The sequence below is a fragment of the Meriones unguiculatus genome, chromosome 18, assembly GCF_030254825.1.
Source record: "Meriones unguiculatus strain TT.TT164.6M chromosome 18, Bangor_MerUng_6.1, whole genome shotgun sequence".
In the NCBI taxonomy this organism is placed as follows: Eukaryota; Metazoa; Chordata; class Mammalia; order Rodentia; family Muridae; genus Meriones; species Meriones unguiculatus.
This window is the reverse complement of record NC_083365.1, coordinates 28,190,807-28,211,409: the sequence shown is the minus strand read 5'-3', so window position 1 is coordinate 28,211,409 and position 20,603 is coordinate 28,190,807. Positions and strand designations below refer to the sequence as shown.

Below are 20,603 nucleotides of genomic sequence, written 5' to 3'. Positions count from 1 at the left end.
CTTCTTTTGTCTGGGGCACGTGTGGGAGGGGAGGGGGGCACAGTTGTTCATTGTTGGGTCTCTTCCGTCATTGCTGTCTACCTTGTGTTTTGAGAAATGGTCTCTTACTGAATATGGAGCTTACCAGCCCAGGGAGACCAGCCAGCCAGCAAGTTCTAGGGATGAATATTCCTGTCACTGGGATTTTAAGTGCATACAGCCATGCCCTGCTTTTTCTCTGTGTACTGGAGTTGGGAACTTGGGTCCTCGTGTTTGTGCTGCAATTACTTTACTAATAACTAAGTTATCTCTCCAACCTGCAAATTCCTGTTTCTGTCAATAAAAGTCCCCATTTTTTTTCTGCCCTAGTAAGCTACTGAGTTGTCTTAGTTAGGGTTACCATTGTTGTAATAAAACACAGTGACCTTGGGGAGGAAAATGTTTCTTTTATCTTACAGTTGTAGCCATTGTGAAGAGAAGTCAGAGAGGGAAGTCAAGGCAGTAACCTGGAGGCAGAAACTGAAGCAGAAAGCTTCATGAAGGAAAGCTGTTCATTGGCTTGTTCCTCGTGGATTGCTCTATCTGCTTTCTTATACAACCCAGGACCACCTGCCCAGGGCTGACATCATCTACAATAGACTGAGCCTTCCCATATCAAGATAATGCCCTACAGGTTTGCCTATGTGCAGTCTGAAATAGAGGCACTTTCTCAGTTAAGATTATTTCTTGCTAGGAATGCCTAGGTTTGTGTCGAGTTGACAAAATCCAACTGGGACTTGAGTAAATGGGTCTGTATACCATCCTCTGGAAAGTAATCAGCTTCGCCTTGTTATGTTAAGTACTATGGTAGCTGCCACCCCTCTTCATCATCACAGAAGACATGAAGCGTCTTCTAGCCCTTGTGCACTGTCTAAATAAAGTGAGAGACTTTCAGTACAACTCAGCAGTTAAGGGCACGTGTGATTCAAGCATGAAAACTTGAATTTGATCCCCAGACCTCGAGGGAAAAGAAGGACTAAATTCCTTACTGTTATCCTCTGACCCCGACACATGTGCTGTGGCACATAGACAAGCCCACTCCTATATATATATATATGTATATATATATTTATAAATATATTTATATTTATATATAAATATACACACAATAATAATAACTTTAAAAGATTTAAATTAAGGCTCACATAATTCTGGGTACTGGCCTAGACACAGGACTGGAAGATGGTACAAGGGTGGCAGGAAGCAAAAGCGAGGATGATCCAAGCATCGTGTCTAGAGGAAAAGTCAGATTCGCCAAGAATCTAGACAGATAAACTGAAACAAAGAAGGATGTGACAAAGGATAGTTGATGAATTTCTTCTGGGGATGGATACAAAAGGGACTATCGATATGGTGGGAAAGTTTAGGTTCTTTATAACGATGACAGTTGCTATAATTATAATTTAGTAAGTATTTATGTCATGTCAGGCGCCATGACACATCCCTTTTGACCTCATACTAACATTATGGAGTATATACACACACATCATCTCCATTTTGTAAATTTGAAAACCAAAGCTTGGTGGGTCTAGTAACCTGCTCCTGTCCTTTCACCTGGAAATTGGAGGAACAGGCATCCAAAGCCAGTTTGATCTGATTCCTATTACACTAAACCCTACTGTCCCTCCCATATCCTTATTTATGATCTATAATAAGGCCTATACCATATCTGTCTATATCCAAATCATCTATACCTGTATTTAGAACAAGATGTTTAATGGGAAAATAAATTAATATTCAGGACCATGTGAAAATGGGACAGGAGAATAAAACCAAAGGAAAGAGAGCAAACCAAAGGAAACATATGGGCCTTAATATTCAGTACGGCAACAAATGCTTAGAGCTTCAAATGTGGCTTTGAGTGTCTTTGTGTCAAAAGGAAATACAGTCTTATACAAAGTATATATTATCTCTTTGTGGTGATGAGCTAAGAATGATTCATTATGGAAGGTTTCACAGGGAGGGCAAATTTGTACAGTGTCGTTAAGGAAAAGAAGATGCAGTTTAGAGGAAAAAGTGAGGACCCTGCCATGGCACACTATCCAAGATAGGCATGCGCTGATGGGGCTCTACAGGTGAGTCTGCCTTGGGTGTGTTGGAAGGAGAAGAGGCCAAATAATTCTGTTCTTCTGCTTTAAATAGCAGAAGTAATGTAAGACATTTACTCCTGCACTTATTATTAAAATATCCCTGCCATGTTGAATTCTGTCTGAACAGAACCCCGGAGCACACCTAGGCAGGGGCAGAAAGATGAATGATTAAAAGACATTCAAATACCCATGGCCTAATTGTACGATGAAAACCAGATGAAAAATATTTTAAAAATGCCAAAATAGGAGAACAGAGTCGAGGGCTTAAAGGTTGTCGGCATTTGGGAACATGTGCCCACAGCAGTATGAGATTACAGCAGATGTCTCTGCTTGGGAGGCACATTCCTGGAGCAGTGGTGTCAAAGACCTTTCTGAGGACTGGAGACCACTACAATTTGTCTCTAATAGGTTTGGTTTAGATGTTTGTTTACAGGAGCATGCCTCACTTATAATCTATTGAATGGTCTACAAGTCTGTATCCTGGCTTATCTACTCAGTATAGAGAAGCATCCTAGGATGCTCAGCTGGGTGACATTCAAAGGTTAAACTTGTCCTACTCTCCCAGTGAGTTAAGGCCTCAAAAGATGAAGGAATCTAAAGAGTGGGCAGTAGAGTTGGGTCTCTGGACCTAACAGTCCTCTTTTCTCTCTTCTGTTTCACCTTCTCATCTTCTCATATTCCTGCCACCTTCAAAACATCTCACCCTTCTTTCCCAGTGACCTAGAAGGCCAGTTTTGGATGTGGGGTGGATAAGTTTTATAGCTCCAAAAGCACCATGTGGTAGGAATCAAAGCTCAGACACCCTTGGGATTCTTTTGGCCTTCACTCTGACTTTCCTACCTTATACCCTCTGGATAACTCAATGGAGGTGCACATTTTGTCGTTAACAGCAATAACTTGTGACGGTGCCACACAGAGACCATGGAAGAGAAATGAGAGTGATCATAACCACTGCTGGGTCTAGAGATTTGGGATGTTAACATGCTCGATAGACAGCTAGCCAGCAAGTTTTAGGGATGAATATTCTTGTCACTGGGATTATATGTGTATGCAGCCATGCCCTACAGACGGCTACTGCCTCAGGAGATGTTTTGGCTTTGCCGAGTTTGTTCTTCAGGACCTATTGATGTTTCATAAATGCCATGAAGCTCTGGGCTCTCCCAGTTTGCTACTGAGATGACAAGACGATGTCACTATCCCACTATGACATGCTGCCCCACCCAGCCAGAGTAACCAGTCCAGTTATATGTGGGGACTCAGTCAGCAAGGCAACCCCTTGAGTGACAGTCCTATCATATAGCTGGAAAGAAAACCTGTTTGGAACAGAAGAAATCTCTTTTGGAAAAAGAAAGTTGTGTTTTAAAAGGTATTAGCACAGTTTGGGCTTTCTTGTGGGTAAGGAGACTTCTGGAAGAAAAGGAAAATGTAGCAGAAATTATTAAAGAAAAGCAGGTAGGGGATGAGCTTCAAAAGGTGTTAAAATGAAGAGCTTTAAAGCAGAAGGTAGAATATGAAATGAGGATAGCATTTTGGTATTCTGACTTTCTAAGACTTGGCTCTGAACTTTAGTGCTGTTGTGGTGGTTATGAAATAGCAGCCTTTGGTTTCCTCCAAAACGTAATGCCTCTGTCTTTTTCCCAGTAGTGGTATCGTGTTGCTGCAGCTACTGTTTCAGGATCAACTCAGCTTTTACTCTCTAGAGCTTGGTGACAAGTCAAAGAGGAACAGGCTAATAGAAATTAGATAGCCAATTTCTTGGCTCTTTGTTGTTGCTTTGTTTGGGGGGGGTGTTTCCCTGAAGGTTTGAGCTGAAAAGAAAATATTTTTGTATTTGTCAATAGACATACATGTTTCTATCACATGTCCCTTTACGTTTTACTGACTAGAGTAAATGCAAACAAGAAAGGGGAAGGATCGAAGGAGTAGAAATTTAAAAGATTTTTAATTGCAATTTGATTGGTTGTGAGATCCCCAAATCAAGTTTTAAAATGTTGAGATTGGATCTGGTAAAGTGAGAACATACAAAAGGTTTTATCCTGACCCTGTCTTATCTGAAAAGTGTCTCACTTTTGCCATCTCCTTTCTGGGTAGTGACATGCTGAATGGATGGTAGGTCCTTCGTTTTCATAACAGATGTCTGTATTCATATCTAGGAAGCCAATGATGGAAGATGTTGAACAGAACCCATTGGATGATGGGTAAGTAATCCAATAGCAGGTAGCCAGAAAAAAATTACTGCTCTAGAAGTCTCCAGCGATCCAGACCACAGCTGTGCAGATGCTCTCTCATTAAGCCTGAGAATCTTGAAGGAAATTTCAGTTCCATTTTCCCTTCTTTCATCACACTGCCATGGTGGGACTTTACAAAAGTTGTCCTGTTACTCAGACCATTCATTGACTAGGTTTAGGGGAAAGATCCATCCCCCTCCCTCCTTCCCACAAAGATCCATCCCTCTCTCTCCTTCCCACAAAGCCTAGGATTCTGACAGACCTAGACAGAAAATTCCCAAGTTTGTGACAAAGTACTTAAATTTCTTTCATTTTCCATCTAAATGCCTTGTAGGTATTGCTTAGATTCAATATTCTCCTTATGAAATCTTGGAAGTGAACAAGTTAGAATACAATTGTTCATATAAAAAGATGGTTTTCCCTTCTAATGCAAAAGATTTCCATCTTAGTGAGTATCGTTTATAATATTTGAAATTAAAAAATGAGTCTGACATACATTTACTTTAGGAGAAATATTGGAGATGTTGGTTTATCTTGGGAAAATAAGTCAGACCTATTAGTCTCCAACAGGAACCTGGAGAATGGCTGAGAACTCAGGGATGTCTTCTCAGGATTGTTGTGTTCTGTGCTGAGTTTAGTCATGAAGACACTTTTCCTGCAGGCATGAGGGAACAGAAATATCAGCTTTAGAAGCCATAAAACAGAATCTCAGGTACCTGAATGCAGACCTTGAAAAAGATCTACAGAGGCTGGATGAGGCCAATCAGATTCTTCTCAGAAGGATTCAAAAGAAAGAAGAATCTATAAAAAGGTCAGTGAAACAGAATAGAGGGAAGCAAGGATGGAATGGGGTGGGTTCACTGGTGGAAAGCTCAGCGTGTTATTTAAATCCTGAAATGTGAACTATGATGCCCTCAGAAGGCTTTGGTACAGATCTTTGGGCTCTATTTCTTCATTTAGTTGACATTCTGCTGCAACTGTCACTCCGGATCCCCAAGATATTGGTGGTGTGATTTTGGTGCCAGCTTCCTTTGGACTGAGCCATACCTGAATGACTTTGTTTTTCAGTCTTGAAAGAGATATTGCCCTGTCCGTAGGAAGAGCCCCAGAGAGGGATGACTTCAATGAGATCATAATAATGAAGGAGAGTGCCCTGAAGGAGCTGGAGCTGGAGACAGCAAAGCTGGTGAGAAGACTTCTAACAGAGACCCTAGGATGCCTTTTGCAGGCATCACTCCATTGTCTCCCCAGAGGCACCACATATGTTCCTAACTTTGTGGCTATAGAAGTAACAGCTGCTTGGGGCAGTGCTGTGACAGTGAAGCACTAGGCATGGGGACAAGACCTTGGCTCTGTCCCACGTCCCCCATGTAAGACCTGGGTGCATGAACTGACAATCTCCTCCCTACATATTACATCAGTGGCCTGGGTGAGGGAGAAGGTTGAGAGCAGAATCTGGTTGTCTTTTGGATTCTTTCTTCCTACAGGAGAAAAAGAACAAGAACCTAAGCAGGAATGTGATGGAACTCCAGAAGAAGGTAAGGAGACACCACAGGTTGTAAGGTACCCCATTTCCTACAACATTGTCTTTACAAAAGAAAGGCTGCTAGAATGGGCAATAGACATAAGAGGTGAGCTTGGGGGATATTCAGAATTACACACACACACACACACACACACACTCACACACACACACACACATATATATATACATATACATATATCTTCATCAATTATATGTAACCACGTAAAAAATTGATTATATGCTACAAACAAATAAGATTTTTTTCACACACTAAACTCTATCCTTGAAATATGACTGATTTCTAAATAATCTTCCTAAACTCTCTACTCAGAAAAACAAGGAGAAGGCAGTAAAATCTCTGCCTCACACCGCCATCACCTTCAGAGTCTTCAAACAGACAGCAAGCTAGTATTTGTCCCCTGGTCACAACAGGGTATGGGAAGAAAGCTAAACTATAACGTGACCAAAGGTTTCCCACTTATTCCCCAACTCCCTACTGCTATGCCCATTTTCCTGTCTTCATTATGGATCTGTGATGGTCATAGGCACAGAAAAGGATATACACTTAGTGCAGAAAACCTTACATACTCTTACAGAAAACCTGAGTCCTGTTTCTGGTACCCAGGCCAGGTAGTTCTCAACCACCTCTATTTTAAGCTCCAAGGATTTGAAACCATCTTCTGGGTGCCAAAGACAGCTGTGCTCACATGTACATACCTACATACATACATACACACACACACACACACACACACACACACACACACTTTAAATAAATATGAATCTTAAAATAACAGTAAAAAAAGGCTGTCCACTCAGTATGGACTGAAGCAACCTCCACAAGGGTCAAATAGACACGTGTCAGTAACCAAATTAGTAACCACAATTGTTCTACTGGCTAAGACTCCAGCCTAACCTTTAGCTCATCTGTTTGCCTTGGTGAGTTCACAGTTTCTGGAATGGTATTTCAGATTTCAAGAGGACTTAAGAGTGCTGGCCCTGAACCAGAAACCCTGAAGAAGAAAATAGCAGAATTGAAGGTACGAACAGCAAACTGGAAAATTTGGGGGGACACATGTCCGAGGTTCTGGAAGGTTTTCATGACTTCTCCTCAGTGTGATGCTACGTGTGTCCTTTTATGCACCAGCAATGAGACAATGTCCTTTACTCCTCTGGGACCATCCTAACACTGCTGTGCACATTAGAAACAGCAGTGACTACATTGCCTTCAGATGGAGGGACTGGCTCAAAAGCCTCGTCAGTTAATGAAACACACTCCAAACAGTTATTGGGGTCTTCCCTGGAGAAGTTTATATCTAAATGAAGACACACAAATACAGACATCAAAGAGGAAAGGAAATGTTAATTATCACAGTTATATAAGGATATATCAATGAACTTATATGGTTTGCCTAGCTGCGGCTCATAGAGTAAATTTTATTTTCAAATTTCATTTTTTCTCTTTCCTCTACTAGAAAGTAAAGCAACTGACAATATTACCTTGTTAGACTATATATGTCAGCAAGCCAGTGCCTAGAACATAGCAGATGTCCAACAGATACCTATTGAGTGAGCAAATGAAATGTGTGTAAACATGTTGGGAAGCTCTCAGTAGTTTTAGGGGACAAGTGTGGCATTTGGCTGAACCTACCATCAAAAGGCCCCTTTTCTGCTTTTCTCTGAACCAGTCGGATGGCTCCTGTGACCCACATGTGATTTAGAGAAAGTGCCTGAACCATCCTGAATGAGGGGGAGAAAAAGGCTGGTGGTCATTAGTAGGAGGAAGGAGAATGGCCTGGATTCACAGGAGAGCCAGCATACCAAGGCTTAAACATCAGCTCTGCCATTCTGACATTTGGTTGAGTTATGTACATAACTTCTCTGTACCTTTGTTTCCTCATCTGCAAAACAGGGATCATAGCTGTATCCTCCCTTAATTTATCATTTGTTGTCGATACATGATGACCGCTCTGAGTTTGCTTTCTGCTGGCCTGAGTTTTCCTTGCACAAAGGAATGCTGTTCATTTTCTGCTATTACTATCTTCCCTAGGTGAAACTACAAAATTCAACTGAGTCCTGTGCACAACAAGAGAAGGAAATAGCCAAGGTTAGATTAAGCCAGTGCCTTTTCCACTAAGAATCTACCTAGGACATAAATAGGGGGAAAAGTTGAGGGTCTTCAGAAAGGTTTTCAGGCATGGGAGGGATGGAGGAGAAAAATCTGGCAAGTGAATTTCTGATTCACAGGCAGATGGAAAAAAAAAACACTTTCATATTACTGGCCTTAGCATTTTAGAAACACACACTTTCCCCAAATACCCTGTAGAATCCCAAATCCAATGGTGCTTATTGCACTTCCTCCTGTTTTCCGGAGAGACACAGGGCCACGTGGGTGAAGTTTCCCACATCCCCCACTCAAAATTTGGCCCTATGCCTGAATGATGAGGTCTCCACTTTACGAAGTGGCTGTTTCCCTTCAAGTAAGGAGTTGCTAGGTAACTGGCCACGTGTCCAATGCACCAGGCAGGTTCCCGGGGAAGCAGCCAAAACTTGGTACAGGGTGGAACTCATGCGGTTTGTGTTTTTCCTCTTTTTCTAGATGGAGAGTGACTACCAATCTGTCTATCAGCTCTGTGAAGACCAGGCCCATTACATAAAGGTAGAATATTACTGAGGAAAGTCGGAATAGAGGCAGATATCCCCAAGCCAGGAGAAAGCTGCTTTCATCTGCCATGGGGAAAATGCCTTTCATTCAATGGAATGACCAACAAATGTGAATGTTCCAGTGTGCTGGACCCTGGTCGTACACTGTTTTCCTCAACCCATTTGTCTAGCAATCCTGAGGTGCTCTGAGGAGGACACGGGAGCTTCAGGTAGTTCTTCTGCATGCTGGGGGAACTCAGTCCAGCTCAGGGCTGTGATTTGAGTACAAGCAAGGTCTAGAAGAGGAACCCGTGTTCTCCTATGCCCAACCTGTCACTAGAACCTCTGATTTTTTTTATTAGAACACCCCATACTTTGTACACCCCGTTATGTGAAGTCTATGGAATGTTAGTTGATTTTAGTGGGATATTCCTATTAGTGACTTTGAAATAAAGACCAAAATTCTTATTTATGATGCCTTCCACCATGGGAAGAAATATCAAGAAATTCTGAGGGAGATGAAGAAGGAACAGGAAGTGATGCTGCTTGAGAAAGAAATGTAAGTTTGGGAAACATCCTACACACACACACACTGGTAGCTTGCAGTGCCTGCCCCAGGCAATCCCTGAGGGACAGAGCATTCCTCAGAACGATTGCTGTCACTGAGTGAAGGACGTACAGCAGGTCCTTTCTGGCAACCTCTGTTCATGCTCCAGACCAAACACTCATCCGCAGAGTAGACTACTGCTCTTCCCAGTAACTGGGACCTGAGATGTCTTTACAGTGCTCTCTTCATATATCCTTAGTTGAGCACAGTGTCCCCAACATGACTCAAGCTATGTTCAGAAGGAAAAACCACAGTGAAGAGATACCTACATGCAAGGTACAAATGACTGGCATCTCTGTGTGTCACAACCTTTCCCAGGACATTGACATATGGGATGACTAGAGAGCTGTAGATGTATTTCTCAGGACTTGACACTTTGTTGTTGGTGTTGTTGTGTACACTCTTTAATTGTATCACATATGATACAATATGCACAGGCTGCACACATCTTCACTTCATAGCTGTTAACTTTTTCCGTGTATCCACATATAGAAGATAATAAGCCCCAGAAGTCTCCTTTAACCCTTTATCCTGTCAAATATCCCTTGCAAAAATAACCACTAGTCTGATCATTGTAAAACTCTACCTTCAATTTTTCCATAAGTTCAGTCCATAGTCTTATGTTTGGCTTTCACCGAGTTTTATCTCTACTGCATCATGTGATTTGCTCTTTACAATATTCCGTGTATGAACGTAATGCCACTAATCTATCACTGATGAACAGTTTGACTATTTCAAGTTTTATCATGTTAAAATCTGCTATACAATGTACTCATGTACGCCTTTTGGTGGATGTACTCTTCCATTTTTGAGGGGTCATTGGGTACACACACCTTTGTTGTACTAGAGGAAACAATTGTCTGCAGTCTATAGTCTGTTTTTACAGGCTCTATTCTGTAGAGTTAATCTATGTCTCTGTCCTTTTACCTATATGGCACTATTTTAATTATTCTAACTTTATAGTTAGCATTGATACATGGTGGATATTATCTGCAAGTGTATTGTTCTTAAGATTGTTTTGGCTATTTTTGGACTCATGAATTGTTTTGGCTATTTTTGGACTCATGAATTTCAATACAAATATTTTATATCAGTCTTTCAATTGCTACCAAAATAATAAAAAATTAAGGAGATTTTTATTACAATTATTAGAGTATGTAAATAAAGTTTGGAAGTTAATCAATGTTCCAACTTGGTCCATCCATTTATTTAGATACTTTTTATTATTAATTACACTTTATTCACTTTGTATCCTCCATAAGCCCCTCCCTCCTCCCCTCCTGATCCCACCCTTCCACCCCCTTCTTCACGCATCCTCCTCCCCAAGTCCACTGATAGGAGAGGTTCTCCTCTCCTTTCTAATCTTAGTCCATCAGTTCACATCAAAAGTGGCTGCATTGTCATCTTCTGTGGCCTGGTAAGGCTGCTCCCCCCTCAGGGGGAGGTGATCAAAGAGCAGGCCAATCAGATTATGTCAGAGGCAGTCCCTCTTCCCACTACTATGGAAACTACTTGGACACTAAACTGCCATGGGCTACATCTGTGCAGGGGTTCTAGGTTATCTTCATGCCTGGTACTTGGTTGGAGTATGAGTCTCTGGGAAGATCCCTGTGTTCAAATTTCTGGTTCTGTTGCTCAACTTGTGGAGTTCCTGTCCTCTCCAGATCTTACTATTTCCCACTTCCTACATAAGATTCCATGCACTCTGCCCAACAGTTGGCCATAAGTCTCAGCATCTGCTTTGATAGTCTGCAGGGCAGAGCCTTTCAGAGGCCCTCCGTAGCAATTTATTTAGATTTATTTAGATCCTTTTTAACTCTTTTATAGTGTATTGTTATTCTATGGAGTATCCTTGTACATGTTTAATCATACTGATAGGTTTTGATATTGTAAATGTTATCTTTTGATTTTAGGGTTGCTCGTTACTACTGTATATGAATACACAGGCTTCTATGTGCTGTGTTGTATCCATTGACCTTGCTTTTGCTGTTTGTTGTTGTTGTTGTTTTTGAGTCTCGAGTTACCCAGAGAGGTAACTAGGAGCCAGCTCCCACATTGACAGGAAAGCCCACTTAAGTATTTACTTTGAATTGAACTCCAGACTCTGCCTCCTCACCTTCTGCTTGGACTCTGTTTTCTGGTACTGAGATTTGGCACATGTTTGTGAAGGAAAGCCTAGGTAAACATGGAGCCTCCTGTGTGTGCTTCACTTGACTCAGAGGCATGTGTCCCTTTGACTCATGACTCATGACTCATGACTGCTCGTGACTATTATAGCTACTTTTGGAAGCAGGTTGGTCTGACACAAACTACTTTACCATGGAAGAGCTAGGAGCCTATGCCAATTCTCTCTTTACATGTTTATTGATTACTATAAAAGTAAATACCCATGAAAATGCTGGATACGCTTACTGGATCAATTCTGTAACAGGAAACAACTCTCTAAATAAAACAAATACTCTAACAGTGACCGGAAGGCTTGGAAAGAATAAAAGCAGGCAGATGTTAGAGAAGAGGTGGCGATTGGGAGAGGAGAATGACAGGAAGTTATTTTTCCCAATGTTATACCTTCTGGCCTGAGAGGTCAGGCCAAACCCATTGTGTGTATTTTATGTATGGAGCAGTTAAAATATGGAGGAAAAATTTAGAATTTAGGCCACTAGAATGAAAGACAGCCAGACTGAGAAGTTTCAGGATGTCATTCTGATGTTAGGTTAGAGCCACATAGTCCATCCCATGTGCCAGTGGGGTTTTACAACCTCAGTGGGGATGCTCACAGACAGCCCTGGGCATTTGAAAGTCAGCCAGAGATTTAGCTCAGTTTAGGCATACATTCTCTTTCTCTTAAGAAGGAAATGTGTGCTGGCTAGCTTTTATGTCATCTTGACACATGATAGAGTCCTTAGAGAGGAAGGAATCTCAATTGAGAACATGTTCCATGATGTCGGGATGTGGGGAAGTCTATAGGGCTTTTTCTTAATTAGTGATTGGAGGAGGAGGGTCCAGCCCATTGTGGGTGGTGACATCCTTGGCCTGGCAGTCCTGGGTTCTGTAAGAAAGGGGCTGTCTCTGGCATGAACTCAGTGGCTGGCACTCTGATCACCTCCCCTGGGGGACAGCCTTGCCAGATCACAGAGGAAGACAGTCCTGATGAGACCTGATAGACTAGGGTCAGATAGAAGGGGAGGAGGACCTCCCCTATCAGTGGACTAAGGGAGGGGCATAGGTGGAGAAGAGAGAGGGAGGGTTGACTGGGAGGAGACAAATGAGGGGGCTACAGCTGGGATAAAAAGTGAATAAATTGTAATAAATAATAATAATTTTTTTAAAAGAAAGGAGATTGAGAGAGCCAAGGGAAGCAAGCCAGTAAGCACCCCTGTCACAGCCTCTGCATCAGTTCCTGCCTCCAGGTTCCTACTCTATTTGAGTTCTTGTCCTGACTTCCTTTAGTGGTGTGGAAGTGTAAGCCAAATAAACCCTTTCTTCCCCAAGTCATGGTGTTGTATCAGAGTGAGAGTAACCCTGACTAGGAAAGAATGGGACTGGGATACATCTCAGTGGCAGAGCATTTGCCTAGAACATGTAAGGTCCTCAGTTCATTTCTCACCATCAAAAAGGGGGAAGGATACATAAGACATGGAGGCAGAAGCTGGAGGCTCTTGGGAGAAAAAGGGAATCAAGTGGGGAGGTTAGAGGCAGTTAACAAGAAGGCAGTTAAAAGGGGAATATATTAAAACAAAGTATACTAACTTACATGTAAGAAAGGCCATAATGAAACCCATTGAAAGTATTGAAAATAAATCAGTCATGTTTCCCAACATCTTTGTATGCTGAGAAACTATGAATTTCAACCAAGCCACAGGTGTTTCTTGACTTAGGAAAGCTCTTGTCAGCAGGATAATTGGCTCTTATCTTCCTTGTCGTTTGCATATCCAGGTCCAAAGCCCAGAAGGACTCTTCCCAAGTAGTGAGACCTGGCTCAACCCTGGTCGAGACCATTCAAAGCAACATGGTGAGTGTGCCTGCCCACACTTGGACTTTTCTCTAGCTCTCCTTCTTCCAGGGCTGTCTCTTTCATTCTCCTTCCTCTGTTTTTTGGTTGTTTGTTTGTTTGTTTTTTAATTCTGAGGATAGGGGATGGAGAAATGGCTCAGAGGGAAAGAGCACTTAGGTGCTCTTCCAAAGGTCCTGAGATCAATTCTCAGCAACCACATGGTGGCTCACAACCATCCAAGATGAGATCTGGAGCCCTCCTCTGGTGAGCAGGCATACGTGCAGGCAGAATACTGTATAATTATATATATATATATAATTCTGGGGCTAGAAAGAAAGGTTCTTCTGCCTGTCACCACACCATGACATTGGGGAGGTGTGGGGGTCAAGGGAAGGCAGAGCCAGGATGCAAAGCTGGATGACCTAACTGCAAAGTCTCTTCTTGCAGCCGCCCCACCGCACTTCTTACTTTTCATTGAGATTCTGGTCACCCCTAGTTTTCATGTTCCTTACTTTCCACAGGAGAAGAACATCATTAAGAAACAGAAGAGGAAGTTTTTGCTTAGGTAAGTGGCAGAATCATGCTCCTGACCTAGTTGGTACAAGCCACATTCGCTGTGCTATTTGACTGGATACAGGCCAAAAGAATGAGCATTAGCATCAGAGAGATACATCGTGCAGCGCCGGAGTTCTCCGAACCCTTCCTTCCTTTCTGTGTTCAGAGTTAGGACAGCAGGCTTACACGGGTCTAAGTAGCTGAAGGAAATAGTGGCCACTTCCGAGAAACTCTGGATGGAAGCCATAGGTTACATATCTTCCCTCTGCACTGCTCCCTTTCAGTTTTGTAGGTTCTGCATCCAAACCTTTGCTACATTCCTGGAAAAAGAGGACAAGGGTACACTAACTTCTTTGTGTGTCTTACTGTAAGCTAAGAAGCTACAAGGGGAGAAAAGTCACTTTAATTCTGTCTTTTCTTTTTCAATGTTTTGGAATAAGGAGAGAATAAGGAGAGTTATCTTCATTTTCTAGAATTACTTGCTGTAGGAGGCATGAAAGGCACCACTGGCCATCAGGCTTGCAATGATCGTCTTAAACTTTTACTGTTACCCTCCGAAAGGCCTGCCCCATATGTAGTACCCAGACAGTCATCTATTCCGTTGGAAAACTTGCATGTCATGAAGGCAATGTTCAATGCTTGACCACTAAACCATGGTTTTTCTGTGTTCTCCTGTCATCTGCATTCACCATCTCCACCCCCATCTCCTAAGCACCCCAAACGCTTTGCCAAAAAGAAAGCAAATTCACCAGCCATTTGCTATTTCATATCCCATTTGCTTGATGTTAAAGCTAATGATGAATTGCTCTTCACAGGCACTTCCGGTACCTTTTCTTCGTGATCATGATCGTCATTCGGCTAGTGGGCTATATGTTTTTCCACCTGCAGTATATAAACCCCGACCTTCTCGTGGACACCCTGCCCGTGCTCATGAGCAGAAGCAGCTTGAAGTGGCTAAGGGACATACTGTTTCCCTTCCTCACTCTAGAGGTGGATGATGTGCTACCCCACTAGTATGGGGTGACCTGCCAGGCCTCACATTGCACCCCAATGGAGGGGCTGTGGCTGTGGCCCTGCCCTGGTGGTGCGGGCCAGGAAGAACCTGAAAGCTTGTGACTCAGAGCTTCTGTGTGACAGCTGAGCTTTATATTTCATTCTCTCTTGGAGTGTTTCTCTGCCAAATACAGCATGGATTTTTACCAGAGTTCACTGCATTGGTCTGTGTGTCCTGGGGCCTTCTACATAGTCGTAAGCTTCCCTGTTCTGTTGAGAGGAAACAAAAATAAAAACTCCCCCTGGGGCTTGCATTTTCTGCTTCATTTTATTAAAGGAAGAAAGATCATGTGTTCATTTGTTAGATCCTCAGTCATTTAGGGGGAGGCATGCATGAAGGCATCCATGGGACTAGACATAAGACTGAAAGTCATATTAATAACATTTTCATAGTTTTTTATGCTTTATAGTATGTCTTTAAAATGTGACATACTACAAAAGTGACATATGTAATCACTCATTATTCAATGAGAAGAAATTAAAGTTCAAGTGTTAAATGATTAAGTAATAAAATTTAGAAAATATTTCTAGATACAGCCAAATAAAAAGTTGTACCTTTAACTATTGCTAAGCAAAGATTTTTGATTATCATCAAATTCTACCCTCTAACTTCTCCCAACTAGAGAGACCACCTTTCTCACCTTCTACCAAAAGCTCCTAGCGCCTTCTTTGGGTTTCCTGTAGAAGCCAGGCTTCGAAGTTCTGGTGTCATTCCTAAGTGAATTGACCTTGACACAGGTGTCCTCCTTATTTCTCACCACAACCACACAGAGCTTATCCCAGGGGCGTTACAGAACAGGACTTAGTAAAAGACTAAATGGCTGCTTTTCCAGCACGTCTGGAGGTTGTCAACTGAAACCGTGAGGCTAGGACCTCCATTATAAAAGTGCTTACTTTCAGCAGCCCTGACAAAGTGCTGATGTGACTGACAGTGAGGAGCTGAGGGCAGACGCAGTGAAAACACGAGGTCACCTGTCCAGATGGTGACATCTCCATACTCACAGAAGCTGCCCTGGAAGAGGAGCTTTATTTTTTGGCATTATCTTTCAGCACATTCCACGAGTTCTTGCCTTCTGGGGGAGTTTCCTATTTTGGAGCTCATTCTTGATAGAGATTTTAACAGTTTTGTTCAACAACGCTGGAGCAGAGGCAGCACTCTGTTTTGGCTGCAGGCATGATCTTATCTCGGGTTTTCTTTCTGGAGGGGGCGTCTAAGAACGTAGAATAATCTCTGAAGATGGCACCTACAAAATAAAAAATAAATAAAAAAAATAAGACAACGATCAATAGCATCCTCTAGTGGCCAAATGATGTAAAAACACTTACACTGGCTTCGTCCAATCAATCAGATGGCATTCCTGGATAATTCTTTCTCAGTGTTCTAATAATTTCAAAGGGTCTTCATTCACTCACTCACCCAGTCAATCACTCTAAAAGCGTTCATTGGACAACATCATTGGTCTAGCCAGCATTCTAGATATTAGAATGATAGTGTTGAGCATAACAGACCAAACTCTGCCTCAAATCATAGCTGGTAAGCAGACAAACACAGTTGGATATACAAATATCAGGTGATATTGAGTGACATAACCACGTTAGGCAGTCGGGGGGCAAGGACTGAGATGGAGAGGTCAGTTTTTGCTGACCAGAAGTGTTGAACACTAGAAATGCCCAGACCACAGCTACAAAAAGAAGCTAGAGCTTTTCACGTGGAATCTGAGGTTCACCTCTTCTTTACAGATTGTAGTACATATTGTGGACTGTATACATTTGTTCTCTGCCCCTTTCAGTTTTGTTTTCTCTTCTTTCTATCCGTGTGTGTGTTTGTGCGTGTGTGTGTGTGTGTGAGAGAGAGAGAGAGAGAGAGAGAGAGAGTACATGTGCACATGTGTATGTGTGTGGAGGCCAGAGGTTGATGTTCAGTGTCTTCTTCAATTGCCTTCCTCTTAATTAATTTTTTCTTTATTTTAATTTTATATGTATGGATTCTTTGATGCCTGCACATCTGTGCATCATGTCCATGCAGTACCTGTGGTGGCCAGAAGAGGGCATCAGATCTTTTGGGACTGGCATTAGAGGAGGTTGTTAGCTGCCCGGTAGGTGTTGCGAGTCCAACCCTCTTCTGCAAGAATAGTCAAAGCTCTTAATTGCTAGGCCGTCTCTCCAGCAACTCCGCCTTATTTTTTGAAACATGGCCTCTCACTGAACCTGAAACTCACCAACTGTGCTAGACACATTGTCCAGCCAGCCCAGATATCTTCCTGTCTCTGCTCCCTCCCCAAGCATTAATATCATAGGCATGATAGCCTGTCCCCGAACCAGGCTTTTTATGCTAGCTTGGGGGGGGTGTGAATTCAAGTCCTCATCCCTGGCATGGCATGGACTGTATCAACTGAGCCATCTCCCCATCACCTTGACTATGTTAACTTTAATAGGCATATGGGTACCAGATGTGATAATGGATGCACAAAGTGTTGTCAGGGAAGCCTACAGGCAGCATCTGTAACAGGTTAACCTGCAGCAAGATGTTGGCAGAAGACAAGGTATTCCTAAGGAAACAAATTGCTGATAGCCAAAGCACAACTCCATGCTTATCTGCACAGCTTCTCTAAGTCTTGCCCAGTTCCCCAAAGTTCTGTGGAGGCAACGCAAGGCCCATGACAGCTGCCTGGCCACACAGTGAACTAGCTGCAGGAAGGGACCAATAAGTCGCAGAATGACTGTTTGGTTGTAAGTGAAGAACACCTGGCTGTTCTCCGAGGAACTCCTCTATTCTTCAGGGTGACGCTGAGAAATGACCTGGATGAAAGGGAATCAGAACTTTGCATTCTTGGCAGACAAAACAAGAACATACAAGGATGCTCAAAGGCTATTACCTACCTCAGCCAGAAAACACAATGGCTGGCAGAATGTTGATATTTCAACAAATGTTAGCCATAGCCGATGAGCCTGCCGATATTCATGGCTAAGTAACATACTATGTGAAATTCAAGGAAATTTGAATGATGGGAGACTCAAACAGCCAGGGACAAGGATGTACATAGTCCTCTCACGATAAGAGATTTGCTATTAGCCTCCAGTGTAACAATAACATTGGAGTGGTGGAGTTAATGAAGATTAAATACAAACAATAAAATAATAAAAACAAGAACTGAAGGGCTGAATATATCTTTTATATAAAATCACTCTTGATAGTAGCAGGGTATGGGAGGGTGTGCATGCATTCGTGTGTGTGTGTGTGTGTGTGTGTGTGTGTGTGATGTTAAAGCAGAGCACTTAACACGACTGAGCCTGCTTGCTATCAAGTCTCTGTCACTATGAAGGCTGAGTGTGAAGTGCAGAGATGAACGCACATGTGGCCGTGGAGGTTAATATTAAACCATATACCGTTTGCCCAAAACTTGAAATGGGGATGCCTTGAGCTAGAGAACTAGATGCTATAAAAATCCCAGGATGACTCTAAAATTGGGGGTTTGAACCACGTTCTCTCCAGACAGCCTTAAGGTCTCTTGTGACCTGCTTCGACATAAAGACAGACACACAGAGAACTTTAAAATCTGACACCCTAGCTATTTTCCTTGGCTTTTCCTCTCCAGTCCTGAAAGATGACAGGGCTCCTATATGATCTGCTTTTAAGAGCTTGTCTCATCTGTACTTTTTCCTGCCCTTTCCTGGCTGATGTCAAAAGCTTTATGAGACTGAGAAGGCATTTCCAACGAGGGAGAGTTTGGCTTGTAACTGAATTTTCAATGAAGCCATTATTCTCTGTGTGCTCTGATATTAATCTTAATTGAGGGGCTATTTTCTCAGGCTCTCTGGATGAGAACACCAGTTCTGGGAGGTTCTGGGAAATGTTCCTATAACCCAGTTAGATTATTTCTCCTCCAATCTTTTCTCCAAACATATATTCAGTGTCTAAGCTGTACTGTGATCTATAGTTACACGGAATCTGGGTGTTGTTCGTTTCTTTTCCTTTTTTACTAAAATTGAAAGTAATTTAGGAAAAAAATACCACTAAGCTTACCAATTAAAAAAAAAAAAAGGTTTGCAAGTAGCTCCACACAAGTAAGCCAAATTGTAGCACAAATGCCCTCTTCAACTTAAATGTCTCATGAGTGGGTCTGGCCTCTCCCATTCCCCCACCACACCTCACCCTATCTGACCAAGTGACTTTATTCTGATTTACACAGGCAGCTCCATCTTCAGGATCTTGTTTGTGAAGGGCTGGGGTAGCTGCAGAGTTCAGCTGGGAGGTTGGTTAGCAGAATGGACAAATTCTCTAGGCCTCAAGCTGTACCCTCCAGCCACGACTCCCTGCAGAACCCAGGTTCCTGGGAGCTAAGAGAGCAGAACTTTCATTCTTTGTTATACAGAGGATGTGGAAGACAGAAAATAAAGTGTACCATATAATACCTATGTAAAAACTTTGGTTTTGTGGTAAAACTGCAGTGGTGGGGCTTTCTACTTTGGCATACAGTCTTTTAAAAGCGATTTATGCTTAAGTTTTTAACAAAGTTACTAGCTTTACATGAGAGTCACTTAGGTATGTGAGACCTTGAAAATGTTAGTCTCCGTCTTAAGCCATTTCTCCAGAGACCTCACTCAGCTGACAAGAAGAGTGTCAAACCATCTTAAACCTTTAGTTTACTAATGTTGAGACAATAGGCTTCTGAAGGGGAAGTTTTAAAAAGCAAAACAAAATGTGTAGGTTACACTTTATCCACGTTGCCTGATTCCTTGATATAAATATACTTAACACAGTCAAGACAAAACATCTGAAGTATTTATCCTTGCTCACAATTATCAATAATACGCAAATATCTGAAGCAAAACCCGGAAGTAAAGGACATTCTGTGGGAGAAGAACATCACATATCAATTAGCTCCTCTTTCTAGTATTCTAGACTTGTGTGAGATTTGGGTCTTCAGCATGTACTGCCTGGCAATGACCCAGTGATTCTCTGTCTCATCATGGAAGTCAGATGAATGAACTAGTGCAGCCATAAATTCAAAAGACTAAAACACTTCCGGCAAGCACAGTTCTAGCTCCCTCCACCTATGAATCTGGATGTATTAGTTGCATTGTTTGTTGTTGTGATGGAACATTTGGCATGACTAACTTAGTGAAGAGGAGGTTTTGCTTGTTTGGCTTCCAGGTTGGAGAGATTATTCCCTCATATCAACCAATGCTTGGTGGCTAGCTGGGCTTAATCCGGTCCATCTTGGTTTTTGGTGGCAGGCCTTGCCCACAGTTTCCTCACATCTCAGCTGATGGAGATGTAAAAAGAATAGGTGGGAGCGAGGATGGGACCTTGAGTCTCACTCTCATGCTCCATTTCCTGTAAACCCACCTTCTAAAAGTTCATCAAGTTCCCACGAGCCTGTAGGGATATTTCATATTTAAACCATAATGCTGGTCTTCCTTCCTTCCTCCTTTCCTTCCTTCCTGTCAGAACACAGTTCAAGAATGGAGTTATGTGAGAAGTCCGAGTGCTTGTAAGAAAACAAGACAAGAGTCTTGTGACCTCAGTTTCTTCAAAGGCACAGAATTGTTCTTGTAATATGTCCTCATGCTCCTCCCAGGTGTAGTGGATAGGAGTTCAGATTATTCATTACAACTATTGTCATTTGTTTATATGCCTCTATGGAAAAACATGTTTTGCCACAGGCAGCTTGTCCTTGTGACTACACTTCATTCATGTGACCCTTCTTTACCCTCAGAGTATAAACTGTCAGATGCTCTGAATAAAGTTGGCTGTGGCTGGAGGCTTTATAGTCTGCCTCATTTATGGGCTCCATTCTCCTAGGTCTCACCACCTCTAGAGCGGTGACACCTTCCTTCTTTCCTGCCTTCATCCCTCTCTTCCTTTCTTCCTTCCTTCCTTCCTTCC

General features: G+C 42.4%; 1 protein-coding gene across 2 annotated transcripts; it reads left to right on the top strand.

Annotated features, from left to right (window-relative positions):
- Positions 1–3,361: 3,361 nt before the first annotated feature.
- On the top strand, positions 3,362–14,863 carry LOC110563331 (transmembrane and coiled-coil domain-containing protein 5B). 2 transcript variants are annotated; one of them, XM_021660381.1, is made up of 12 exons: positions 3,362–3,474; positions 4,262–4,310; positions 4,998–5,147; positions 5,405–5,522; positions 5,824–5,874; positions 6,833–6,901; positions 7,912–7,968; positions 8,461–8,520; positions 8,999–9,063; positions 13,048–13,123; positions 13,627–13,670; positions 14,476–14,863. In XM_021660381.1, exons 2-12 carry the CDS (start codon positions 4,279–4,281, stop codon positions 14,672–14,674), a joined length of 921 nt encoding a protein of 306 aa, XP_021516056.1. In that variant the 5' UTR covers positions 3,362–3,474; positions 4,262–4,278; the 3' UTR covers positions 14,675–14,863. The 2 variants fall into 2 exon arrangements, with proteins under 2 accessions (XP_021516056.1, XP_021516055.1); XM_021660380.1 differs by lacking the exon at positions 3,362–3,474 and having other exon boundaries at positions 4,272–4,306; positions 14,476–14,674.
- The last annotated feature ends 5,740 nt before the right edge of the window (positions 14,864–20,603 follow it).